Genomic DNA, 22,120 nt, shown 5'->3' on the forward strand with positions numbered 1-22,120 from the left:
GAATTTATAATTTCTTTTTCCAATGGTTTTCCTATGCCGAGTTTTTAGAAAGAGCCATTATAATTACTGTAAATTTTTCAAATGCAAACGTTTAACGTAGGTATGTTTTAAATATCGATATTATAATTAAATTAATTATCTCACTTAAGTCTATAGGAGATGAAAACGATACATCTTTACTTGAAAATGAGCTTGCTGAATCTTTTATGAAGTTCTAATTAGTTGGAAAAACTAACGTAAAAGATCAAAGAAAACGACTGAAAGTAAAGAAGAGATGGTCTTTACGATGTACCTTGCCGATGTTTGATAAACGACTAAGCTGCGCTTCATAGTAAATACAAAAATTCAGTAAAGAACTTGGTGGGATTGATTAAATTTCATTTTTTCCAATGGATCGAACACATTTGGAATAGAATGACCCGTTATTCGTGAAATTATTCAGAAATATGCGAATGTGCAGGCCACGAGTGTAACATTTTATTCGACCAATCGTGTTACGATATACCGAGACTCGTTCTGTGATTAATGTAACAATAGTTATACACGATAACTAATGCGAGGTAATATAAAAGTTTTTTATAGTCTGGAGAAAGAATCTCCTTCAAAGTACCTACCTACTTTGGAATTCTTTAAATATTCAGGACAATGGTAGTTAAAGGGGAAAAATGGCTTCATTCTGAGTCAAGAAAGAATAAAAGGAATAGAATGAACGGATAAAGGTCGAAGGCCATCGAAAATTCAGCTCGTTCTCTCGAGTTCTCTAAGGGTTAATGGGATCGGTAAGGAAGGTACGTTAGTTGAAGAAGAAGAAGAAGAAGAAGAAGATAGGGAAGGTAGATAAAAAAAAGAAAAGAACGGGGAATAGAGAATAAGAAGGAAAAAGGGAACTACTGGCCAGTGGCGTCGTTTTTTTCTCGTCATTTTCGGTTTAACCTTAACGCACGAAATGGCCTTGATAGATATTCCAACCACGTAAGCTGCACAAGCTCGAATTTCCGCTTGCAAGAGGAATACGATCAGCGTCGAAACGTCATAACGGTATACATACGTGTTGTCTATCTCGTTTCCTCTCTCTCCCTCTGTCTCCCTCTCTCTATCTTTGTCTCACGTTGTTTCTCGTCTGACCCCATTAGCATTGGTAGTCCGCATTATCGTCGCATTGATATTACGTACGTTTCGAAAAGCATCGAGAATGGAACATTGCCCGAGATCAAAGGCATTATCCACGAATATTCGCTTCGATTAATCCGACTTTGAACTCCTCGCACTCAGGGTTGCGAACACGAATGATTTTAGGATAGTTTCCGAAATAATAGGGTAGCCTAGGGTAGATTTTTTCTTTGCGAATAAAAGTCTACTTCGATTATAAATGATTTATACCTTCTGGTTCCAGCAACTTCGACGACTTTGCACCGACTTCGACTCCACCAGAACGGTGTCAATGTCCAATAGGAACTGCTCGCACTCCTGGCCCAACCTTCTTCTGGAAACAATAGGACCTGCAACCAAAATTACGATATTCCTTATGTAGGAGTTGTAAAATGCGCTGAATCGTCTCGAATGATTTTTAGGGTTCTTTTAGGGGTATATTCTTTTCTTCCGGCATATATAACACTTTATGTTTCGTCAAAAAATTTCTCTCGCTCTCTTTTTCCTCGATTTTTTGATCTTTTTTTGGCTCGACGAGTACTCCTGGTCCTTCTTTTTGAAAATTCTACTATCGCGTGCAAAAGAAACAGAGTAGGAGGACGGAAGGAGGGAGAATAACATGCGAGTGGAATATTGAAATACCCTAGGGCCTCTCTTTCTGTCGCTTTCTCTCTCTCTCTCTCATTCTTTACTCTAGAAACGTAAACGAGCTAGGATAGTGGATGTACTATGTAGGTGCATACGGATTGTCGGAGAGTTACAGCAGCACGTTCCAGGCATCGTGCTTCATGGAATCTGCTTGCACAATGTTCGCTTGCACGGTGCTCGCCTTTTGTACTGCATCGTCCGCCAAGGACGAACGAAAAGAAAGCCTTTTCAATTTCTCCGACGCGTGACTTTTGACTTTCGCGTGATCTTTCGATGAAGGTATCAAGTTATCTTTGCACGTACTCAACAAACGAACAATAGCACTAAACCCAAAAGAAAATAGATTTCTTTCTCTCTACTTTATCATCGAATAGTAAAATCGCTCGATTCAACTCTGTATCGAATTGTTTTAAAATAGTACGTCGAGTTTCTCGGATAATATAAGTTATTAATAGTTTTTCTCGCTAAATGTGTCGCGTAACGTTAACGCGAGTTAATATATGTAACCTATTTGATTCGTAGTATAATATTTAGATCAATTGGATCTATAAAGAATATCATCAGCGATGGTTTCCAATTCAATCGATATCGACCTGTCAGTAAAATGTAGATATTGAACGTTTAAGCACGTTTCATAGTATTATTTATTAAGACAATCGAATCGTATTTCTGTCAATACGATATTAGTTCCAAGAAAAAGCTTTATACGATCACCGCCACCGCCACCACCACCACCATCACGTCCGATAACATTATCGTCATAACTAATATTTGAATAATAACATAGTACGTAGATTGAATCGAAGATTTGAATGATTTTCCAATATTCCTCGACGGTACGACGTTCCATAGAATTCCATGAATGAAAATAAAGTAAGATAAATTAGTTGGACTCGTAGAAAAAGCTTTGAGCTTTATAGCGAAGTCGTTTCGCTCGGTTATGCTTTCATAGAAAAAAGGGAATAAGGAAAACGGGGGGAAGGGGACTCGCGTTCTGCATCGAATATTTTCTCGCGTCGGTGAGTTTCTTAACGTTTCGACTTTCCGGTAATCTCGAGCCTACTAGGGCGAATACCGGTCGAAGTTATGCCAAGTCGAGAATTTTCATCAGCCAGGCAAGATTCAGCTGAGAAAGGGGGGGCTGGCTGAAACGTGGAGAGGGTTGGCAGCTGCTTGATCGAATCCCGAATTACCGCAGGATGTCTCGTTGCCAAAACTTCTTAATTCGTCGTTTTGGAACGAACGAACGAACGAACGAACGAACGAACGGTTGGAGGAAAAGGCTTCGAAGACGATTTACTCTCTGCAGTAGGTGAACGATTGGGTGAAGGAGCCCGAAACACGTACCAATGCACGTCGCGATTTTATCGACTCCCATGGAATTGCATTCGACCCACGTAAACAGAAATATCGAGATCCTGGCACAAGACCTTTATCCTCTATACCGTTTTCCAACTTCTGCAAGATTTAACAAATTCGTAAGAGACTTTGGGATATTGGGCACGACGACGACGACGACGACGAGTTGTTTCCCCGAACCAAGTAAGTAGGAATTCTCTTTCGGGTGCAGTTTTCAAGTTCATTTGCAAGCACGTTTTGCGAACTATCAAACTCGATCTCGTTAGCGAGTCCTTTTATTAATTTATCTTAAATTATTATCGATAGATCGAGGGAGACACTTTTCTTTTCTTACAATATTCGAAATAATATTACGAACGAGTTAGAAATTGCGCTTTCGATCGGACGCTCGCGCAACGAGAGACCCTGCCAACGTTTCTAAAGTGAAAGAGAGAGAGAGAGAGAGGACGAGGGAGAAGAAAAATAACAACGTCGACGAATACGGATTACGAACACTATCGTACGCTATCGAACCTCTTTTCATCCTACAGGCAGATCCCGACGAGACAGACAGCTTTTCTCGGTATTCGACCATTCAAATTCGAAAACGTGAAAGCCGACGCGGTTAGAAATCCAGCGTGTGGCCCCCGGTCACTGAAGTATTCACAGAGCCGGAAACAATCCCAATGAACTAGCTCGCTGCTCTACCTGCCAATTATTTGCTCACCAACTACCATCCAAATTCGCGTGATTACGACTGTATTTTGTACGTTTCAATCCACCGGCACCATTCGCCATTAGCACTACCACCACCACCACCAGCAGCAGCACCATTACCAACAGCACCATCACCTATCGATTCGATTTCACACGGACGCCGATGCGGACGCGTCGATTATCCAGCCCGTTTCCCGGAAACGTTTATTTTTTCAAGCCTACGCCTAGGAGAGGAACGTAAATGCAGCGCGTAAAAATGTAAAAAGTAAAAAATAGAGTCTTTCGAATACCAATCGAACGATTTCATCGCATTGAAAAAACATTAGTCCGATACATATACTTAATTGCTAAGTGCGTTATCGCATACGAAGGAATAATTTGCGCGTACGATTGCGCTCGGGAATGCAATTGCACTTAACGAGACTAACGTATATTCAGTTGCATCTTAAACGTGACTGGTACATCCGTTGATTGCACACGTGTACAACACATTTCAACCTCTGATAAACACGCGTAACGGTTGCAGAATTTTATCGTAGAGACTACGCGCATTCTTTTCTTTCTTTTTTTTGAAATTAAATAACAATGAATTCTTTCCTTCTACATTCGTTGAACCGTAATGGCTTATAAAAATCGGTTGGTAGAATTTTTGAAAAGAAAGACAAAAAAAGGACAAGAAAAGAACTCTCTTATTCGTTTAAACGCGGAGGTCTAAACTCTCCTCGTTAATGCGATCGCACATGTGTCTTTCAATGTATTCGCAATACACGCATGTGCATATACATTGAATGACTCGAACGTAGAAAGTTGAGAAAAGACTCCGAAGGTTTTGCACCCTCGTGGTTTGAACAAAGTCTACTACTATACACATCCATGTTACCTCCTCCCCGTTGAGCTCTTTTCAAAACGAGACTCGTATAGTAGACGTAGTATAGATGGTATATAAATGTGCGTTTGCGTGCTAACTGAAAATAATTACGAAAATACCCTTGGCTTGGATATCTCAAAGGGAAAGAGAAAGAGCCCGCGCAATTACGAATATTGCTGGGTTTGTAAACCGATGCTGACTTGGTCCATACCACACCGAGTCCGAGCACCAGCAGCACCAACAGCATCCTTGCTTCGTTTCATCTAATACATTCGTGGCTTGCCTCTGTTCACCCTCCCTCCCTCTTGGAATACCCATAACATTTACCTATTCTACTACTATCCCTTCGTTTCAATAAAAAAAATATCAAAGCAGACATAACTCGTCTGCCTCCAATTCGAAACGAGAACAAATAGATCTACTTTCTTTTTTTTTTTTCTTTTTTTTTTTTCCTTTTTCTCATTTTTTATTTCTTATTGCAACATTCAATATAAAACTGCATGAGGTTTTAGTAAGCAAATTTTATATGAAAAAGAACTCAACTTTTTTAACTCTTCTTTATTGCGAAAAAAATGAAAAGAAAAGATAAGATGAGAAATTAAATAAATGTATATAAAAAATTGTACTTTGAATAATAACGCGACTTTCAATTTCGTAGATTTCTACGACTCTTTTCTTCTTTGGCAACAAAGAACTCCTTCCGTAAGTAATTACAAGCGTTTTATTATGACTACGCTTAGAAAGAATGTAATTTCATTATGAATTAAAGTTCTATCAGTTTTTTCCTTACAATTATATTTGCGCACGCACACACACACACACACAATGGTTATTTTATATTACTTTGGAACAAAGTAGGTGAAACTTATAAAGAGTAAAGGTCGATAGGAACGAAATTCAATCTTATCGAGTCGTTTCATTTTCTCATCGAATAGAAATAAAAAAAAAAAAAAAAAGGAAAAAAGAAAAAAGAAAGAAAAATAATAAAAATGCGTATATAAAATTCATTAAATTCACTTGGCCGCCGTGTGCGAATACGAATACGAATACGAATACGAATGCGAAACGAAAGGAAAAAAATAAAATAAAACGGGAGGTATTTTTAACAAAATCAGGGCTGGTAAAAGAATGAATTAAATACTGCAGTAAAGAGAGTTCAACGTTTAAAAGAGGGCTTGTACAAAAATTCAAGCCATTTGAATTTTGGTATAGTTAACTTGCCTACCCTCGTCTACCTACGAGAATCTCTCTCTCTCTCTCTCGCTCTTTTGTAATTCTCATAGTTTTGGCAGTATACGCGTAGGAAATAAAAAATGAATAAAAAGAATAAGTATAAACGAACAAAAATAACAAAAAAAAAGAAAAAATTAAAAAAAATATAAATAAAAACAAAAGAATAAAAAACAAAAAAAAATTGTAGGATACGATTCGAGAAGCGAATACAAACGTGTTGCCTCCTGGCAAACTTGTTTCCCCCTTCTCCTTTTCTCTCTATTTTCGTTTCTCTTTTCACGCGCATCGCAATGCTCTTTCCCTTCGTTCTACCTTCCGTTTTCTCCACATATGTATATGCATGCGCATGTCTGCGTATACGTAGGAATCTTTATACAGGGAAAATTATGAGGGTAGGTTTTGAAAGAACGAGACAGGTAGAGTGGCGTCGCTACAGAAAAGAAAAATAATGAAAAACAAAACCAAGCTACGTTTTGACATCAATGATTATATATTCTTAATTAATAAACAAAAAGGGGAGGGGGGGGGGGAGGAGGAGAAATGTTTGAACATTTAAAAATATTCTTTCTCCTGTGCGATATGTTCCTCGACAAAACAAATTAAAACGCAGAAATCCGTGTGACGTCGATGCAAATTCGCTGCCATTCACGACGACGAATAAAAAAAAAAGAAAAGAAAAATACAAAAAAGAAAAAATACGCGCTTCGACGAATATAATATATTCTTCGTTAATAAAATAATGTAACCGGGTGAAAAATACCGAACGATGATGAAGACTCGATCCAATTTTTTTTCCTCGACTTTTCCTCGCGTAATAATAAAGAGAAAAGTAATAAAACAAAATGAACCAAAGAATAAAAAAAGAAAGAAATCAGAACAATTTGAGGGAAAACATTCGATAGAATTTTATCGAATCAACTGGAGTCGCAATTAAACCCCCGTGCTACCTTGATTAAAATATATATAGGTATATTCGTATTATTTTTTTTTATTTCAATCGAGTATTATTTTGTAAAGTGCAGTTATAGCGAACACGCGGATGGGTGTGTTGGCTGCTGATTGGTCGCTGGTTGGAGGAAAATCAAGACTAGACGACGCTTTGCTCTGTGTGTTCGATTATGCGACGACGATTACTACGACGACGACGACGACGACGACGACGACGACGACAACGACTATGACGGGGGTCGCGTTTATATCAAGCTGAATGCAACTGATTGAATAAGTGGATCTCACGCGAGGCCAGCTCGTCATCTCTCTCTCGTTGACGATTTTACCTCGTCGTTGGTGCTCCTATTCGGCATCAACGTCGCTACTGTCATTCGCCTACGCTTGCTTCCTCCTCTTCTTCCTTTTCTCGACACCAAATGTCGTTTGCACGACCACCCATCTCGTATCATTCTCTCCAACACTCTCTCTCTCTCTCTCTCTACTACATCTACTGCATCCCATACAAATAATATCCTATTGAAATTCCACGACCAATTCTAAAATAATCAATCATATTTAAATAAACTTTTTTTTGATTTCATATTTCATATCAAATTTAGAATAGTAAACCTCCCTGAAAACTACTCGCGTTTCCTTGATTTTCTTTTCTGCCAGTAGCTAGAACGTTTTTTACTTAACGATGGTTCACTTGTGTTTTCAAAAAAAGAAAACAAAGGAAGACGAATCGGATTGAGAATCTTAAGGAAAATATTGTAAGGGTAGGTGGGAGAAACTTTAATCTACAATAGTGATGGAAACCATGCTTGATTTTGAAAGGGAGCGTAAAGAGAGAGAGAGAGAGAGAATCATCGTACCATCGAAGCTAAATAAGCCGAAGATCCGTATCTCGTTAACGTTCTTCGACATCGTTCGGTATACATATACTATTCCCCATCCGCTTATCCGATCGTACCAAATTTTAGACGAGAGAGAAACTAGACAATCCGAGAGAAATAGAAAGAGAGGGGAACTTGAGGGGGAACTTGAGAGAGAGAGAGAGAGAATATAGATTCCGATGAATAACCTGATTAAACGATGGTCGCCTCTCGAAAAGTCCATTACGATAATCTTGATCCGATTTTCCATAATACTTGCCAAGGTAGATGAATTCAAGCTATCCGCGCGAACACGTTTATTCTGAACTCCAACCCTCTACCAACCTCCCAACCTCCCAACCTTCAACCCTTCCTCTTGCTCACTACCTTTCTTCGATCCATTGTTTCACGTGTCTTTGACCTAAAGTGATTATTCTACGTAGGATAAAGACGATTATCTCGAACAATAAAAAGAACATTTCAAATGCTTAGACGATTCTTCCTTCACTTTCAATTATTTCACAAACTAAAATAAACCTGTAATTTTCCGTTGAATTATTTTTCATTTTCTTTTTTATCTCCCTTTCAATTGAAAATTGAAAATATATTTCATCGTTGATATGTGTATATATTTATATGCGAACAAACAAATTGGATAAAAATCAATCGATAACGCACATATTGAAATTATAAAATAAATGAAAATAATTTGAAATTACTTTTATATATATATATATGTATATATGTTCATCGAGAGAACTGATGTGAAATTCGACGAATCGTATTTGTATTGTATTTAAAACTTTACATTTCAAATCTCGACGCGCAATTTATCGATCGAATATAATGAAATACGAAATATATGAATATGATCTGTAATAGAAAGTACCGTTAATATTTCGAATATTATTCTTAAACCAATATCGAAGCAGCGTCATATTTTTCGCGACACAAAAATCGTCCCAACGTAAGTCTAAAAAGAAAATAAAATTGAAGATTTCGCGTTAGTTCCTTGCAAGGACGTCTGTCCAATCCGGTTGCTGCATTTACGGTGACTACTGCAGCCTTTTTATGACAACACCACGCGCGACCAGACGTCAGCACGACATTTATTCTCCTCTTGGCAACACACCTTTTTCTTCATCTTTTTCTTTTACTTTTTTCCCCTCTCTTACTCGCACCCCATCACGTCATCCTACTCGTTTCCCTGGATTTTTCGTGACATTATTCTTACACGCGACTCTTTCTCTCTTTTTACGAGCGAAATTTTCCCGAACGTCGTCCCGACTCGTGCTCGTTTCTTTTACCACCATGAGAATTTCCCTTCGAGTTATCCCATATACGTGTACGCGTAAAGGGGGTGCACGATGATGATGATGATGATGATGATGATGATGATGATTTAACTCTGGACCGTTGCACGCACGAACTATTACTTTTACGGTGAATAATATTTATTCCAAAAATAATATTATATTTTATACAACAAAAATATGAAAAGAACAATGTGGAAGAAAAAATATTATATACGTGAAACGTTACGAACGATTATTATGAGAACAATTCGTCTATTCGTAATAAAAATTGAGTATATATAATATATAACAGAGAACAAAGGTATTGTTCCATGTTAAAACGTAACAAACTAAAGGAAAAATACTTGAAAAGTGGGTTTCTCTTCTTTGCCTTTGAGAATCATCGAAAACGAATTTGTATTCTATTCTATTCTTACGTCTCGAACTCCTGCTTGTTTTACTTTGCCGACTATACCACTTTTAAAGCAATAAGAAGAAGAAAAAGAAGAGGAGGAGGAGGAGGAGAAGGAGGAGGAGGAGGAGGAGGAGTTTTGTTGGAATAAAACACGAGTTTCGAGTCAGCTTCCAAACGGGAAGCTTTTAAAAACGAGAATAGAAAGTAGTTTTATATATCGATAGGCTATTATCGATAAAAATTCTTATGGAGGGTAGTGGCCGAAAGGATCGTACAAAGTAAGGAGCCCATAACGAAACGGATAGGGCGAATATTTCCTCTATTCTATGTAATATACGTATATACACGTATACATGTATGCATCTATAGATATTATATGAACGGATATTTTTATCGATACACAGTGTTTTCATCGACTTGTTTGCGCTTCCACTGCATAGCCCGTTATTTCACAGTTATTTGAAGTTGAAAGTAAACTCGTTGCAAAACTCCGATTCGTGATATAATCTCTATCCTCTCTGTCTCTATCTTTCTCTCTCTTTCTCTTTCTCTCTCTTTTATCTATATAAATTTGTCAGGGGAAAAGAATTACAAGATTTTATTTCCATAAGAATAAAAGAAAAAGAAATCTTTTAAACGCGATTCGACTTAAAAAGATAAAATAAACATCGAAAGTATAAATATCTCTTTAAGGGGGGGGGGGGATATAAAAAAAAAAGAAATAGATTGTTGGAATAAATCCTATTATTTATGTTACGTTTTTGTCTTCCCATTATCGGAAGGAAAAAATCGATAATGAAATGGAAATAAATCTAACGCGACAAATGAACCGTAAGAATGTACTTCGTCGGTTCTATTTTCCGAGTCATCGTAAACGTCATTTCCGATTAGAAAAAGAATCGGTGAGAGAGAGAGAGGGTGCAGACGATCGAGGGAGAAGGACTTTGGACGTCGTGCAATTCCCCGCCTTAATTTAGGAAAATCCTGTTCGGATACACGCGGTGTGTCTGGTGAAGCGTGCGAGTCGACTTTGAAAGAGGAGGAAAAGGGGTGAAAGGTGGTGGAAAGGGGTGCAGGGGGGAAGGTAGAGGATAGCGCAGGAGTGAATGATAGCTCGCGTGCTATTCACGCGACCGGCTTGTCCACGTTGCGCATGGATATGCCGGCTAATCCGATAATCTGCCGGTTCGGTCCATTGGCCCAGCATCCCAGTAGTATCCCAACGTCCCTCTCTCTCCCCTTCTCTCCCTCCTACAATGTCTATATCTCTCGTCTTCCTCCATACGTTCGTGTCCCACGCGTCTATATACATTTCGGCAAATTCAGTTGCTCTTATCGTGACAGGACCAAAACGCTTCGCGTTACACGCGGCTTTAAAAGCAGCACCAGCAGCAGCAACAGCAGCCCTTCGAATTTCTCTCCTCTCTCTCTCTCTCGACCGACCGAACGCCGCCTGATCTCGTTACTTCCATTTTAATTTCTTCCCTTTGTAACCCTTGTTTTCTTTTTCAGTTTGATTATATTTAAATCGAATTGACGGAGATATACTTTCTATTGGAATGTTGTTCGATAAAGCTTTTGTTACGAACGATGACGGAAAATTCTGGAATGCAATACCGAAGATAAATGTAATGTTGCGTAACTTCCAAGAGAATATTTAAGAACGAATTGTTTTTCAATTTTTCACAATATAGATATAACGGATGAAAGAAGGGATGCAATATTTCACGAATCCGATAAGGTATAAGGAAATAGAAGAAGAAATCGTAGATTATTACTGAGAGAAAATGGTAAATCTTCTCGAAGATAGGTTCCAGTCAAAGGACGTTTCTGTCGTCGAGGCAATCTTCGAATACTACGAGACTACGACTACGTCCTTGGGGGATTGATTTAGAGTTAAGGTACGGATCGTTTGCGGATCGTTTGCGGATAGCTCTCTCGATATATATCGAACTGCTCCGATTCGTAGCATCTGCTTGTCAGCATGAAATATTAGCGAGCTTTCTCTGGGATCGGCAAGCGTAACATGCGAGAACCTACATTTCAAATCGACGTTACGGGATTAGAAGACACAATCGGCATATACAACTTTGAATTCGGTACGGCTAAATTCTCTATGCGCCACAGTTTAATCCTATTATGAATCAAATATGAGCTACGTTTGTCTACCGTTTCTAATCGCGCTATCGATATCAAATTAATAATATATGTTTAACTATGTTACATACCCAGAGAAATCGGTATTAATTTCAGCAAAATGTATATTCTACGATACAAATATATAGAAAAAGTGTTTTAATCAAAGAAAAAGATAGATGCATTTTCGAGTCGCGCATCATGAGCCATCCGAGATGCGAAAGATTGATTCTTAAAAATCTCAAATTACACATATAGGAAACAAAAGGATAGGTAATAATAATTTGAAAGCTCCGCAATAGGTCCTCGAAGATATACGAGCTTCGCGTAATAACGCAAGATCGATCGTTTTGCATGTGAAATTGAATTTACGCTTAATATCCGTTATCCATAAAACGTCGTTTCGCTTGTCAGACAGGAATGAAGGCTATAGAATTCCCGATCAAAAGTGATCAGACGGTTTCAAAAGAAAGTTACAGAAAAAGGAATAATAGTTACGACTATCCCGAAGTTCCATTTTACGATCCCCCTTTCCGCTATTTCCTATCGCGATCCTTCCTCCGCTTTTTTATTATTTTTTTGCTTAAACATAGGAAAAAAACTAACAACCGGTTTGCAGTTTTCAGCTATGGTTTGCAAAATTTTAAACATTTTCTTTTTTTTTTTTTTGCGTGGAATGGCGCAATGCCGTTCGCCTATTATTTCGTTTGTTTTCCTTTCTTTTATTTGATTCAACGCGGGCTAGTTTATACCTTTGGTTTCGGTTCTAACTGGAAAATAATATAACTGGAGAACAAACTGTCTGTATATATATATATATATGAATATGTGCAGAGATAGATACAAGCGTGTTATAGCTATACACGTTGAATGTTCTACTGTATGTACATTGCGGCACGTTAATTAAAAGATCCGACTGTCGCGTTAATGCGGTAATCCTGCTTGCCCGTCATTATCCTCTCTAATCAACGGACGCTTCTACGTCAAATTTGTTCGACCTATTTCTTGTTTTCATCCGTACCAAATTTCTCCAGTACAAATTTATTATTTTTTTACGGTCAAATAACATTTCGCCACATATTTTAATGGAATCCTCCCACATCTTTTACAATTTTTGTTTTCACATTTATTTTTTATTTTATTCCACGTCGTTCGATCTCCGCGCGGAATTACGAAACGCGGAGTTGCAAAATGGAAAATTAAAAAAAGATAAAAAAAGATATATAATACCATATTTAAAATAATATTACATTATATGTATTATACGTGTACCCAGGTAGCGCCGAACAGTCGGGGGAGATACGTGTAAAAATTCGCGTGACATTTCATATTGGGAAATGATATCAAACGAAAGAATAAGAATTTTTATATAATATTTTCACGCGTATTCGATTTCGTTGCTTATGTTGAACGAGAGAAACGTTATGAGCTACAGCTTTTTCCTACCCATTTTATTTTTTCGCTTTTATTTTTTCAAATATTCCAACAACCAACTTCACATTTCCCAGGTATACTGCATTAAACGCGTTTACGAGAATGAACGTGCATTTCGTACGTTTTCATTAATCATTTGCAACGCGATCCTTCGTACGTACATTGTCATAAAAAAATATTAAATATCCCATAAAATCAAAACACACATGTAGAGTAGGATCGATCCTACTGAATATTCATAAATACGAATACAATGTAATCGAAATATCGCGTGTCGAATAAGTTTCCTCTATATTATTGAGGCAGATGACCGATCTATTCGAAAGAAAATATACAATTTTAATTCAAACTACGATTTTTAGCTTAATGAATGTATTATATACGCACGCGTGATGTGTATACATTCATACGAATAATTTCCGCTACTAACCGTAGAATATCGAATAAAGTACTATACATACACGGGAAGAAGCTCAACCTCGAATTAACCAAATGCTGTCATACGAAACCGCGAGATAAAGAGGGATGGAGAGAGAGAGAGAGAGATGGGCGTCTTTCACGTTAAAAGCAGCACATGCAGTTTGAATTGCACTTTGAAATCAGTCGAGGCTGAAACCCTTTAGGTTTCTGGTTGGTCGGACCTGCCCAAGGATATTCGATATCGCACTTACCGTGATTCCTAGTCTCTGGTAATACGAAGCATATAAGGATACCATGAAAACATGAGTTCTAGGCCTTGCAAGTTCTCTCGAAAGTACACGTGAACTTTGAATGGGCAAGAGAGAGAGAGAAAGAGCAAAGTAGAAGGATATTGTCGACTAGAAAATCGTCCAACATCCATCTCGGTTAGCAGCGATCCGTCGGGAACGATGGCGTCACGTACGAAAGACATCGACTTCGAGCTAGGAAACCAGAGATCCATTTGTCAGAGAGAACGTCTCTCCAGCTTTCGGAGAACGTGATAACGTCGAAAGTACGTTTTCCAACTTAAACCTACCTGCCTACCTACCTACCTACCCTTTTTTATACTTGTTTCTCTCTTTTCCCTTTTTTAACATCACAAAAACATCCAGTTGATTAGAACTTTTCGCGAATAAAAATATCATTTTTCTCTCCTTTTCTTTTTCCTACAATTCCCGATATTTCTTTAATGCGCTCGGTTGTAATAATAGATTCGGATTATTTTGTTGAAATTCAATGAAATGCGAGAACTAACTACAATATAAAAATAAATTTAAAACAAAAAAAGAAAAGTTTTTATACGTTGGAGAACACAAAGGTAGCCTGTACATATATATGTTTTATTTTTTTCTATAGGATTCGGTGGAGAAAAGTTTGCATTTTTGAATTATTCAATGAATACAACGGAATAACTCGTGGATATGTACCATCTAACGAAATATTTTCCAATAATAATCAATTGTCGTCTAAATCGTCTAGATTATTTTATATTTTTGTTTGCAAGAAAAATTATAATCGATTCGTAATGGAAATAGATCATAATCGTCATCATTATTATCGCGAGATATTTCTCTTAAAAAAATATCACATTGTCGTCATTTAAATCAAGGTGTATGATCAGAATAGATCCTTTGACATTCACGAAACTCTCTAATCTCGAACGAACACGTACAGGAGCAGAGATTCTAGCTAGGTTCCTCTCTCTCTCTCTCTCTTCTGCGCGATTAGACGCGATGCACGTTGTTACCGCAAGTTGTCGTCTGACACGCATAACCGTTATGCACGATCTGACGTAAATGCCAGGCCTCGGCCCTGTCCAAGCTATTGACCGGCGAAACTGCTAATCCTATGGCTGTGCACGTACACCACGCGTTCCTACGTCAATCTAAATACAAATTACCGATGATCGATCGCTGATACATACAACATCGTGTTAACATTCTACTTTATCAACAGATATCTTTAAATAAATATTCTTTCATTTTTCTATTCATTTTCTTTACATATTTCCAATTGCATCCCCAAATTATCTACCGTTTTTTATCAATACACCCTAAAATGCATTTCTACGCCAAGCTGAATTTTTCTCTAAAACAGAGCTATTTATAGAAAGTTATTATACTTTACAGCGTTTACCGAAAATGATACACGTGGCCTAGAAATGATCTCATCTCATCATAAACAGCATGACAGGGAACGTGTTAACGAGAATACATTGTTTCTCTTTATAATAGAATAAAAATGATTATTATTATCATAATTATTGGAGAGATCGGTATTTACTTGATAATAAAAATTTCAATATAAATTCTTCATAAAGTTTATCTAATTAAAATGTTGTCTTCTTTTTATCGAAGAATATCGATTATTCAAAAGCATCTCTTGTTTCTCGACAATTATGTTATACAAGCGTAGAAAAATTTGCTAAGCGGGGATTTCAAAAACAAATCCTTTCGTATAAACTTTAAAGTTACGGGGTCGAAGATAGGGAAAGATTCTAAGTTAGTAACAATGTTGTTTCAATTGTGCATAATGTTTATCCCAGATAAATTTATGCGCATCTGTTATAAGGATGTCGCGTTTAAGCGCCACGGGGCGACGCGTTATCGATCCATGTTTGGACGCAGCCTAGGTATTGTTCAGTAAGTACTTAATTAGCTACTTGTTCTTCGCCAACTTGTTAGCTTATACGAGATGCTGAGTCGGAGAGAGAGAGAGAGAGAGAGAGAGAGAGAGTAATGCGAGTTTCGCTTATATTTCATGTCACTATGGATAAATTTCGCGATTAATAGACTAGCGTTTCCTCTTCTACGTACGTATATGCATATTGTTCGCTAAAACTACTTCATTAATATACATAGGTATAGGTATAGTAGAGTATTCTATCAATCGTCACGATTGTACAATACAATTATATTCACCGAGTATTCAAAATACTAAGCTATTAGTTGATAAATCGTATTAATTCGAGCTGCGATAACATTATGAAATAAATTATTTGGAGACGTTTTCGCGTTTAGCAAACGTCAGCCAAAGAAAGCTAACTTGTTTTTCTCGAAGACAAAGGACCAAAAGGTATTTTCCGAGTTAACTGCTTGGGAAAATGTTCCTCGGATAGAAACGTTTAACGATAAATATATATCAAGATTAAATCTGGCTTTCGAGGAAAATCCCAGAAATCGCGTATGGCTCGATCCCAGGGATCGTACGGTCAGCGATACTTTACACCTGCCCTAGCGGAAACCTAATTAGATAGGACGAGATTATCCCACTGGCATAATAGCGGCCGTTTCACGAAACACCGAACGAACACCTATCTATCCGATTTAAGCATCACGTAATCTTACACCGTGCGTGTTTTTACATCGAAATGAAAAATAAACTTACTTGCGTTCCCGTCGATACCCTACCACCCCCTCCCCCATCCCCGAGCTGCCGGGATTACACAAATAATCTCACCTTCTACAACACCGCTTTCTCGAGCTTGAAAATATCGATGCCCTACGTAGGTATATGAAAAATATTTTGACGCGCGCATCTTTTTCCTTTTTTTATTATATATTCTCTCTTCTACGTAAATATCTATTAAATAGTTATCGCAAAATATATCTCGAATCTTGCCTACGTATATATATAATACCATTATCGAAAGAAATAAAAGTAAAAAAGATGTAAAAGAAAGAAAAAAAAATAACAATTTCTTACAATTTTGTTCAATCGCTGTCGAATAAAAATCCTTGTCCAGAAGATTTTCTCGGAAACTTTTCCAATGATTTATTCTCCCTCTTTTCACGGTACCCTACCATCGATTTAATAAACCTCGAACTATAGAATTGTATGAACTACTTTGACGCGGAAGCAGAAGGAAATGTTCCCCTTTCTAAAGGCAATCATCGGTCTACTTCCTGCCTCGATTTTACGAAGATTCCTTCGCGGCATTGATTTCAATCAATCCCTTTGACGCACTCTACTCCTAGACGCAACCCCTCGACGCAACTTTCTCTCTCTCTCTCTCTTTCTCCCGCCCCCAACCCCCCTCACCCTGCCATTTCTCATTTACCATCCAAGAAATCGCTGCTCTTCTACGGGAATTCATTTACATTCACTGAATTACCAACTTCCCTATTACGTTCTCTTTCTCTCGGTCTCTATATCTGTCTTCCTTTTCATCGAGCTTGCATATTCTCAAGTACGATACCACGTTAACGAGATGCCACGTTGAACACCAACCCCTCTTAATAACTTATCTTAGCTACATCGTTCTAGAACGGCAACTTTATTATCTTAATAGAGTGCCACGTCGATTATTCGAAATAAGAGAGATGCTAATTTTTCGAAAGATTAACAAGCTCTCCGATAATCTCTCTTTTTTTATAATAATTTATGTAGAATCTCCTACAAACTTTATTCATTTCTTTGAAGGAGAGAGAGAGAGAGAGAGAGAGAAAACGATATTATCCTAATCAATTTTAACGAGTTATCATACGAATATTATTTGATCGCATTTGAAACTAGGTTTTTTTTTTTGTATTAAATCCGTATTCCGAAAACATTCACTTTTAACGATTTGTTCATCGATTATTTACTTAGCTTTATGTTGTAAATCGTTCATAGGATGAACTACTAGTAACAGTGCGTCCAACGAATATTATATTTTATTATCTCGTAAAGCTGTTAATTGAAGCACTCTAACGATACAAATCGCGATCCCAGTTTTCGCAGCAGCCACCAACAAGCGATACATGTACACATATATATAAATATATATATATATTTCTGGGCCGTGAGTTGGCATGGATAAAAGCAGAGAGAGAGAGAGAGAGAATGAGTTGCTTTGCGAGCAAAATGGAAACTATCGTTGGTATGATCAATTAACAATCAATGAAAATAAAATAAAAGAACAAAATAAAGTCGACGAGAACTCCCCTTCGTTATTTCGTCCAACCCTTGTTTGCTTCACTTATGCTTTAAACAAAACAACAAAAATTCCACGCGCATTAACGGGAATAAGACAGAACGTTAATGGTCGTGTGGGTGCCCTTGAGAGGTACCGAGTTACCTGGCAATTAAAAAAAAGAAAAAAAAAAAAAGAAAAAAGAAAGAAAAAGAAGACGAAGAAAAGGAGAAAGAAAAACGATGAGAAAAGGGAAAAACACAGAGGGTCGTCGTCGTCGTCGTCGTCGTCGCGTGTTTGTCGATGCATCGCAGCGAGTGGCGTCGGCGTTTTAATCGGCACCACTTGTTTCTAACGACCCTCCTTTGTTTAAACCCCTTCACCGCACTTCAACCCCTCGAGTCACCCCCTGCAGCCAAGCTCACCACCCGACTTACCAACGCCGTCGTAGTACAACCACCCGGAACGAACCTTTTCTCTCTCTCTCTCTCACATTTTCATTTTCTCTTTCTATCTGTCTCTTTCCGTCTCTCCCACGCATACTGAGAAACGCGCGCACATTTTTTTACTAACACTGACCTTACTCCTTTTCTTGTTTTTCAACTGAATGGTCCAGACAATTCTCGTTTGTTCTTTTTTTTTTTCTTTCTCTTTTTCTTTTTCTTTTTCTTTTTTTTCATACTTTTCTATATAGACTTTTAATTTATGGATGAACCCATCGAGCTCGTCCGCGAAACAAAAGCTATTTTTCGGTAGAAACATTATTTTTTCTTCTCCCTCGTGAACATACATATACGTCTTTGCGTGTATGCTTTATACGTGCGAGAGAAAGAGAGAGAAAGAAGCTAAGGAAGAAAATATTATTTCTCTTCGATGCTTTTTCGGAATGAAAACATCAGGAGGATGGACGATAAAGGAACGCTGTCGGTTCTTAGCATAAGCTTGTAAAGTATTTTACGAGGAGGAGATCCGGTAGGAAAAATTTGAAATATTCACTCGTAGGAATATGCATGAGTACGTTCGATTCTGTTCGGAGAAAAAGAGAGAATGAGTGATAGAAAGAAATAGAGAAAAGAAAAATCGAGGTGAATATTCCTCTCTCTCTCTCTCTCTCTCTCTCTTCCCGTTTCCAGTTAAATAACATACTACATTTTCCAGAAAATTTATTTCCTACTTTATACCATGCTTCGCTATCGGAAATATTACTATTTTCCGATTTTATTCTCTACAAAAACAATGAGATTTATTTATAGTCTTATGCAAATGCTCGAAACAACCTGCTTTTAAAATTAACGGCGTTGCATTTGTGACAAGAAAAAAAAAATACAAAATAAAACAATAAAATAATTACATTAATAATTACGAACGTAAACCGTTATATCGACATAATTGCAAACTGTTGTTCCGCGCGAAATAATTCATAATTTAATAAACTCGTATATTCTTTTCTTTTCTTTTTTTATTTATAATCGTTTAAAAGCTCGAAATAAAATTGTAGGACGATTGTATTTTTGTATCTAGAAGGAAGGATTTTATTCCGTAGACAAAAGGAAAGAGAGAAACCAAATGGCAGAGTAATTTCACGTCAGTTTGTAAAACATTAGATGGGATAGGCAAAGCGAAAAGACAGATAATCGATTTTGTCGGCGGGGGAGGGGTCGTCGGGATGGAAGAAGAGAAAAGAAGGAAGAATACTACTACCTATGTTGAGTTTGGTCCAAGCGCATCGAGAAGCAAAGCGAGTTCGATCGAATAGCGTTCAAACGATTTCACGATGGACTTTCTATATGCGTTAGAAACGTCCAAAGCCACGAGCCGCTTTGTTTGCGAAACGTCGACAACGATTAATGACTATACCTCGATCGTCGTTGATTCTCTCTCTCTCTCTCTCTTATGCAACTACGCGAGCAAACCCATAAACACGCATGCACACACACACACAGGGGCATATAAACGTTTACAAAGCTTTAATAAATCGTTAAACTCTCAATCGAGCGATCACCTGAATTATAAATGTTCGCGTTAACGAGTACACGAGTACACAGTGTCGTCGTCGAGTTGAAAATCATATTCGTTTAAGAATTGAACGAAGAATAAGAAATGTTTTTTTGTCCCGTATCTAGGTCAAGATCGAGAGAAATTTTCATTAGAATCTAATCGATGCGTCGTAATCCCTCGTCCTTTTTACAAACGTTAAGAAATATCGACGATTGAGTTTAAACCAATTAGCGTGTTTCGAGAATGCTTCTGCAAACCTGATCGCTCGATCGAAATTTTCATCGTTCTAGAAAAAGCTTAACTCTTTGAAATTTCATCCTGACTATGTATATTTATATATATATGTGTGTACACGAATTTAATAAGAGTATTACTTATAACTCGTTCTCGATATTATTCGAGATCGAAGATTTTTCGTTTCGACGATAATCTATGACGCAAAAAATAAAATGACATAGAAAGTTTTTCAAGGTGATAAAAAAGTAGTAAGAATTTGTAGAAAATATCGATAGTCGCAAGTTTTTACGCGTATTATGTTCCTAGAACTTCATCTCGTACCCCCTCTCTCCGTCACCCCCCGTCCACGGTAACGACGTGCAAAAGACTATAAGCACGCGTGTACTAGGTGCTCGTTAACGAAGCGTATGTTATCGACTATCGTCACATAACATCGTCGAACAACCCCGCGATAAACGATTACCCGTGTATATACTTTTATCCTCCCTATCTCCACGATAAGAGCGAATAATAGACTCGGGATAAATAATATCTGTGATAATAAATGGAAATAATTTCTATGATCCGATCTACGCATGTGCCCATATAATTATGAAAGTGGTCTATAAGTCATACACATCTCTTGTTTTCAAATATTTCAAGGATTACATTTAAACGCCGAATGAATTCTTTATAATATTGAAATAACAAACACTATCCAACGATTCATTTTTGACAATACATCGTGAAAATTCAACCGAATTAATTTAATTTCAAATAACGCGGCATGAAATAACTAATAAACTCATTTTTTTTCCTTTTATATATACGTAATAACGTAAATCATTATGCTTATTATATAGATCATAAATCAAAGTTAATGTAAATAGCGCATTATCTCTTAAATCAAGTATTTGTACGTCCTCATTAACGCAGGATAAATAACGCAAATTAGTCAATTATTAACTACTACAAATTTTCATCGAGAGAAATTTTCTTCGTACGCGTACAATCACGTTCGAACGAATCTTCGTGAAACGTAATCAACGTAAATGCGTTTATATGCACGCTAGGAAAGCAAACAGGGAAGTCCGAGGAAATTATAGTCGACGGTTAGACAATACAACTTTGTTGTTGGTAAAACATCTTTGCTTAATGGACGAAGGAAGGAATGCGATATGTTCTCTTCGCAAGAATAGTAATAATATCGATAGTTTAAATAACATTAATCTCGTTTAGAATTTTGAAAATATTTTCTCGTGTATCAGGAATATATATATATAAACGTTATCGCGATATTTTCCAAACTACATAATAAAACTTCGATAAAACACTTTGGGATACGACACGACAGGTTGGATAAAACAACGTAAAGATAAAAATAAAAGTAAGAAAAGAATGAAGAGGAGGAAGAAGATTGGTCAGGCTCGTAAAAACGTCGTGTTACAACGATAGCAAGCTCCTGGCCATTGAGTAAAACCATGCAAACTGTTGTCTCTTTTTCTCTCTTACTTTCTCGCACGCATTTTCTTTCTAAAGTCCAGGTTGCACGTCCTGCGACCTACATCAACGAGAGCAAGGATACATTATTACTAGCATCGGAAAGCAAAGCTGCGATGGTAGTACGACGACCGGAGGGTGTTTCAGGGTCGGTTGCCATGGCGATGTGCTGGGACGGTTACGGGGGTGCAGCCTGGAATATCAACCCTCTTGCCTCTTTTCCGTGATTCCCTCTCTCTCTCTCTCTCCCTCTCGTTTGCTAACCGTATTCTCTTCTATTCTCCGTCTCTGTTTCTATCTCCCTTCATCCAGCAAGCCTTTTGTGTCCCCTCTTTCGCTTTCCTTTAACCTGCCTTTTCTCTCTTAAAACCACGTAGTCTAACCATGACTCGGCTTCGTATTTTATTCCATCGTCGATGGATTTAACGAATACGCTCACCGAATAGAATGATTAGTCGATGTACTTGTGTATCCTACCTACAGAGAATCACTCTATTGAACGTCTTTTAAAAC

General features: G+C 37.5%; 1 protein-coding gene across 1 annotated transcript in view; it reads right to left on the reverse strand.

Moving 5' to 3' along the window:
- LOC122525271 overlaps positions 1–22,120 on the reverse strand; it is a 45,450-nt gene that overhangs the window by 14,418 nt on the left and 8,912 nt on the right. Inside the window, exon 2 of the mRNA XM_043647951.1 lies at positions 1,381–1,499. Within this exon, the coding sequence (XP_043503886.1) occupies positions 1,381–1,499 (119 nt within the window). The remainder of the gene's footprint in view (positions 1–1,380; positions 1,500–22,120) is intronic.

This window comes from Polistes fuscatus, unplaced genomic scaffold, assembly GCF_010416935.1.
Source record: "Polistes fuscatus isolate 324 unplaced genomic scaffold, CU_Pfus_HIC Scaffold9, whole genome shotgun sequence".
NCBI lineage: Eukaryota > Metazoa > Arthropoda > Insecta > Hymenoptera > Vespidae > Polistes > Polistes fuscatus.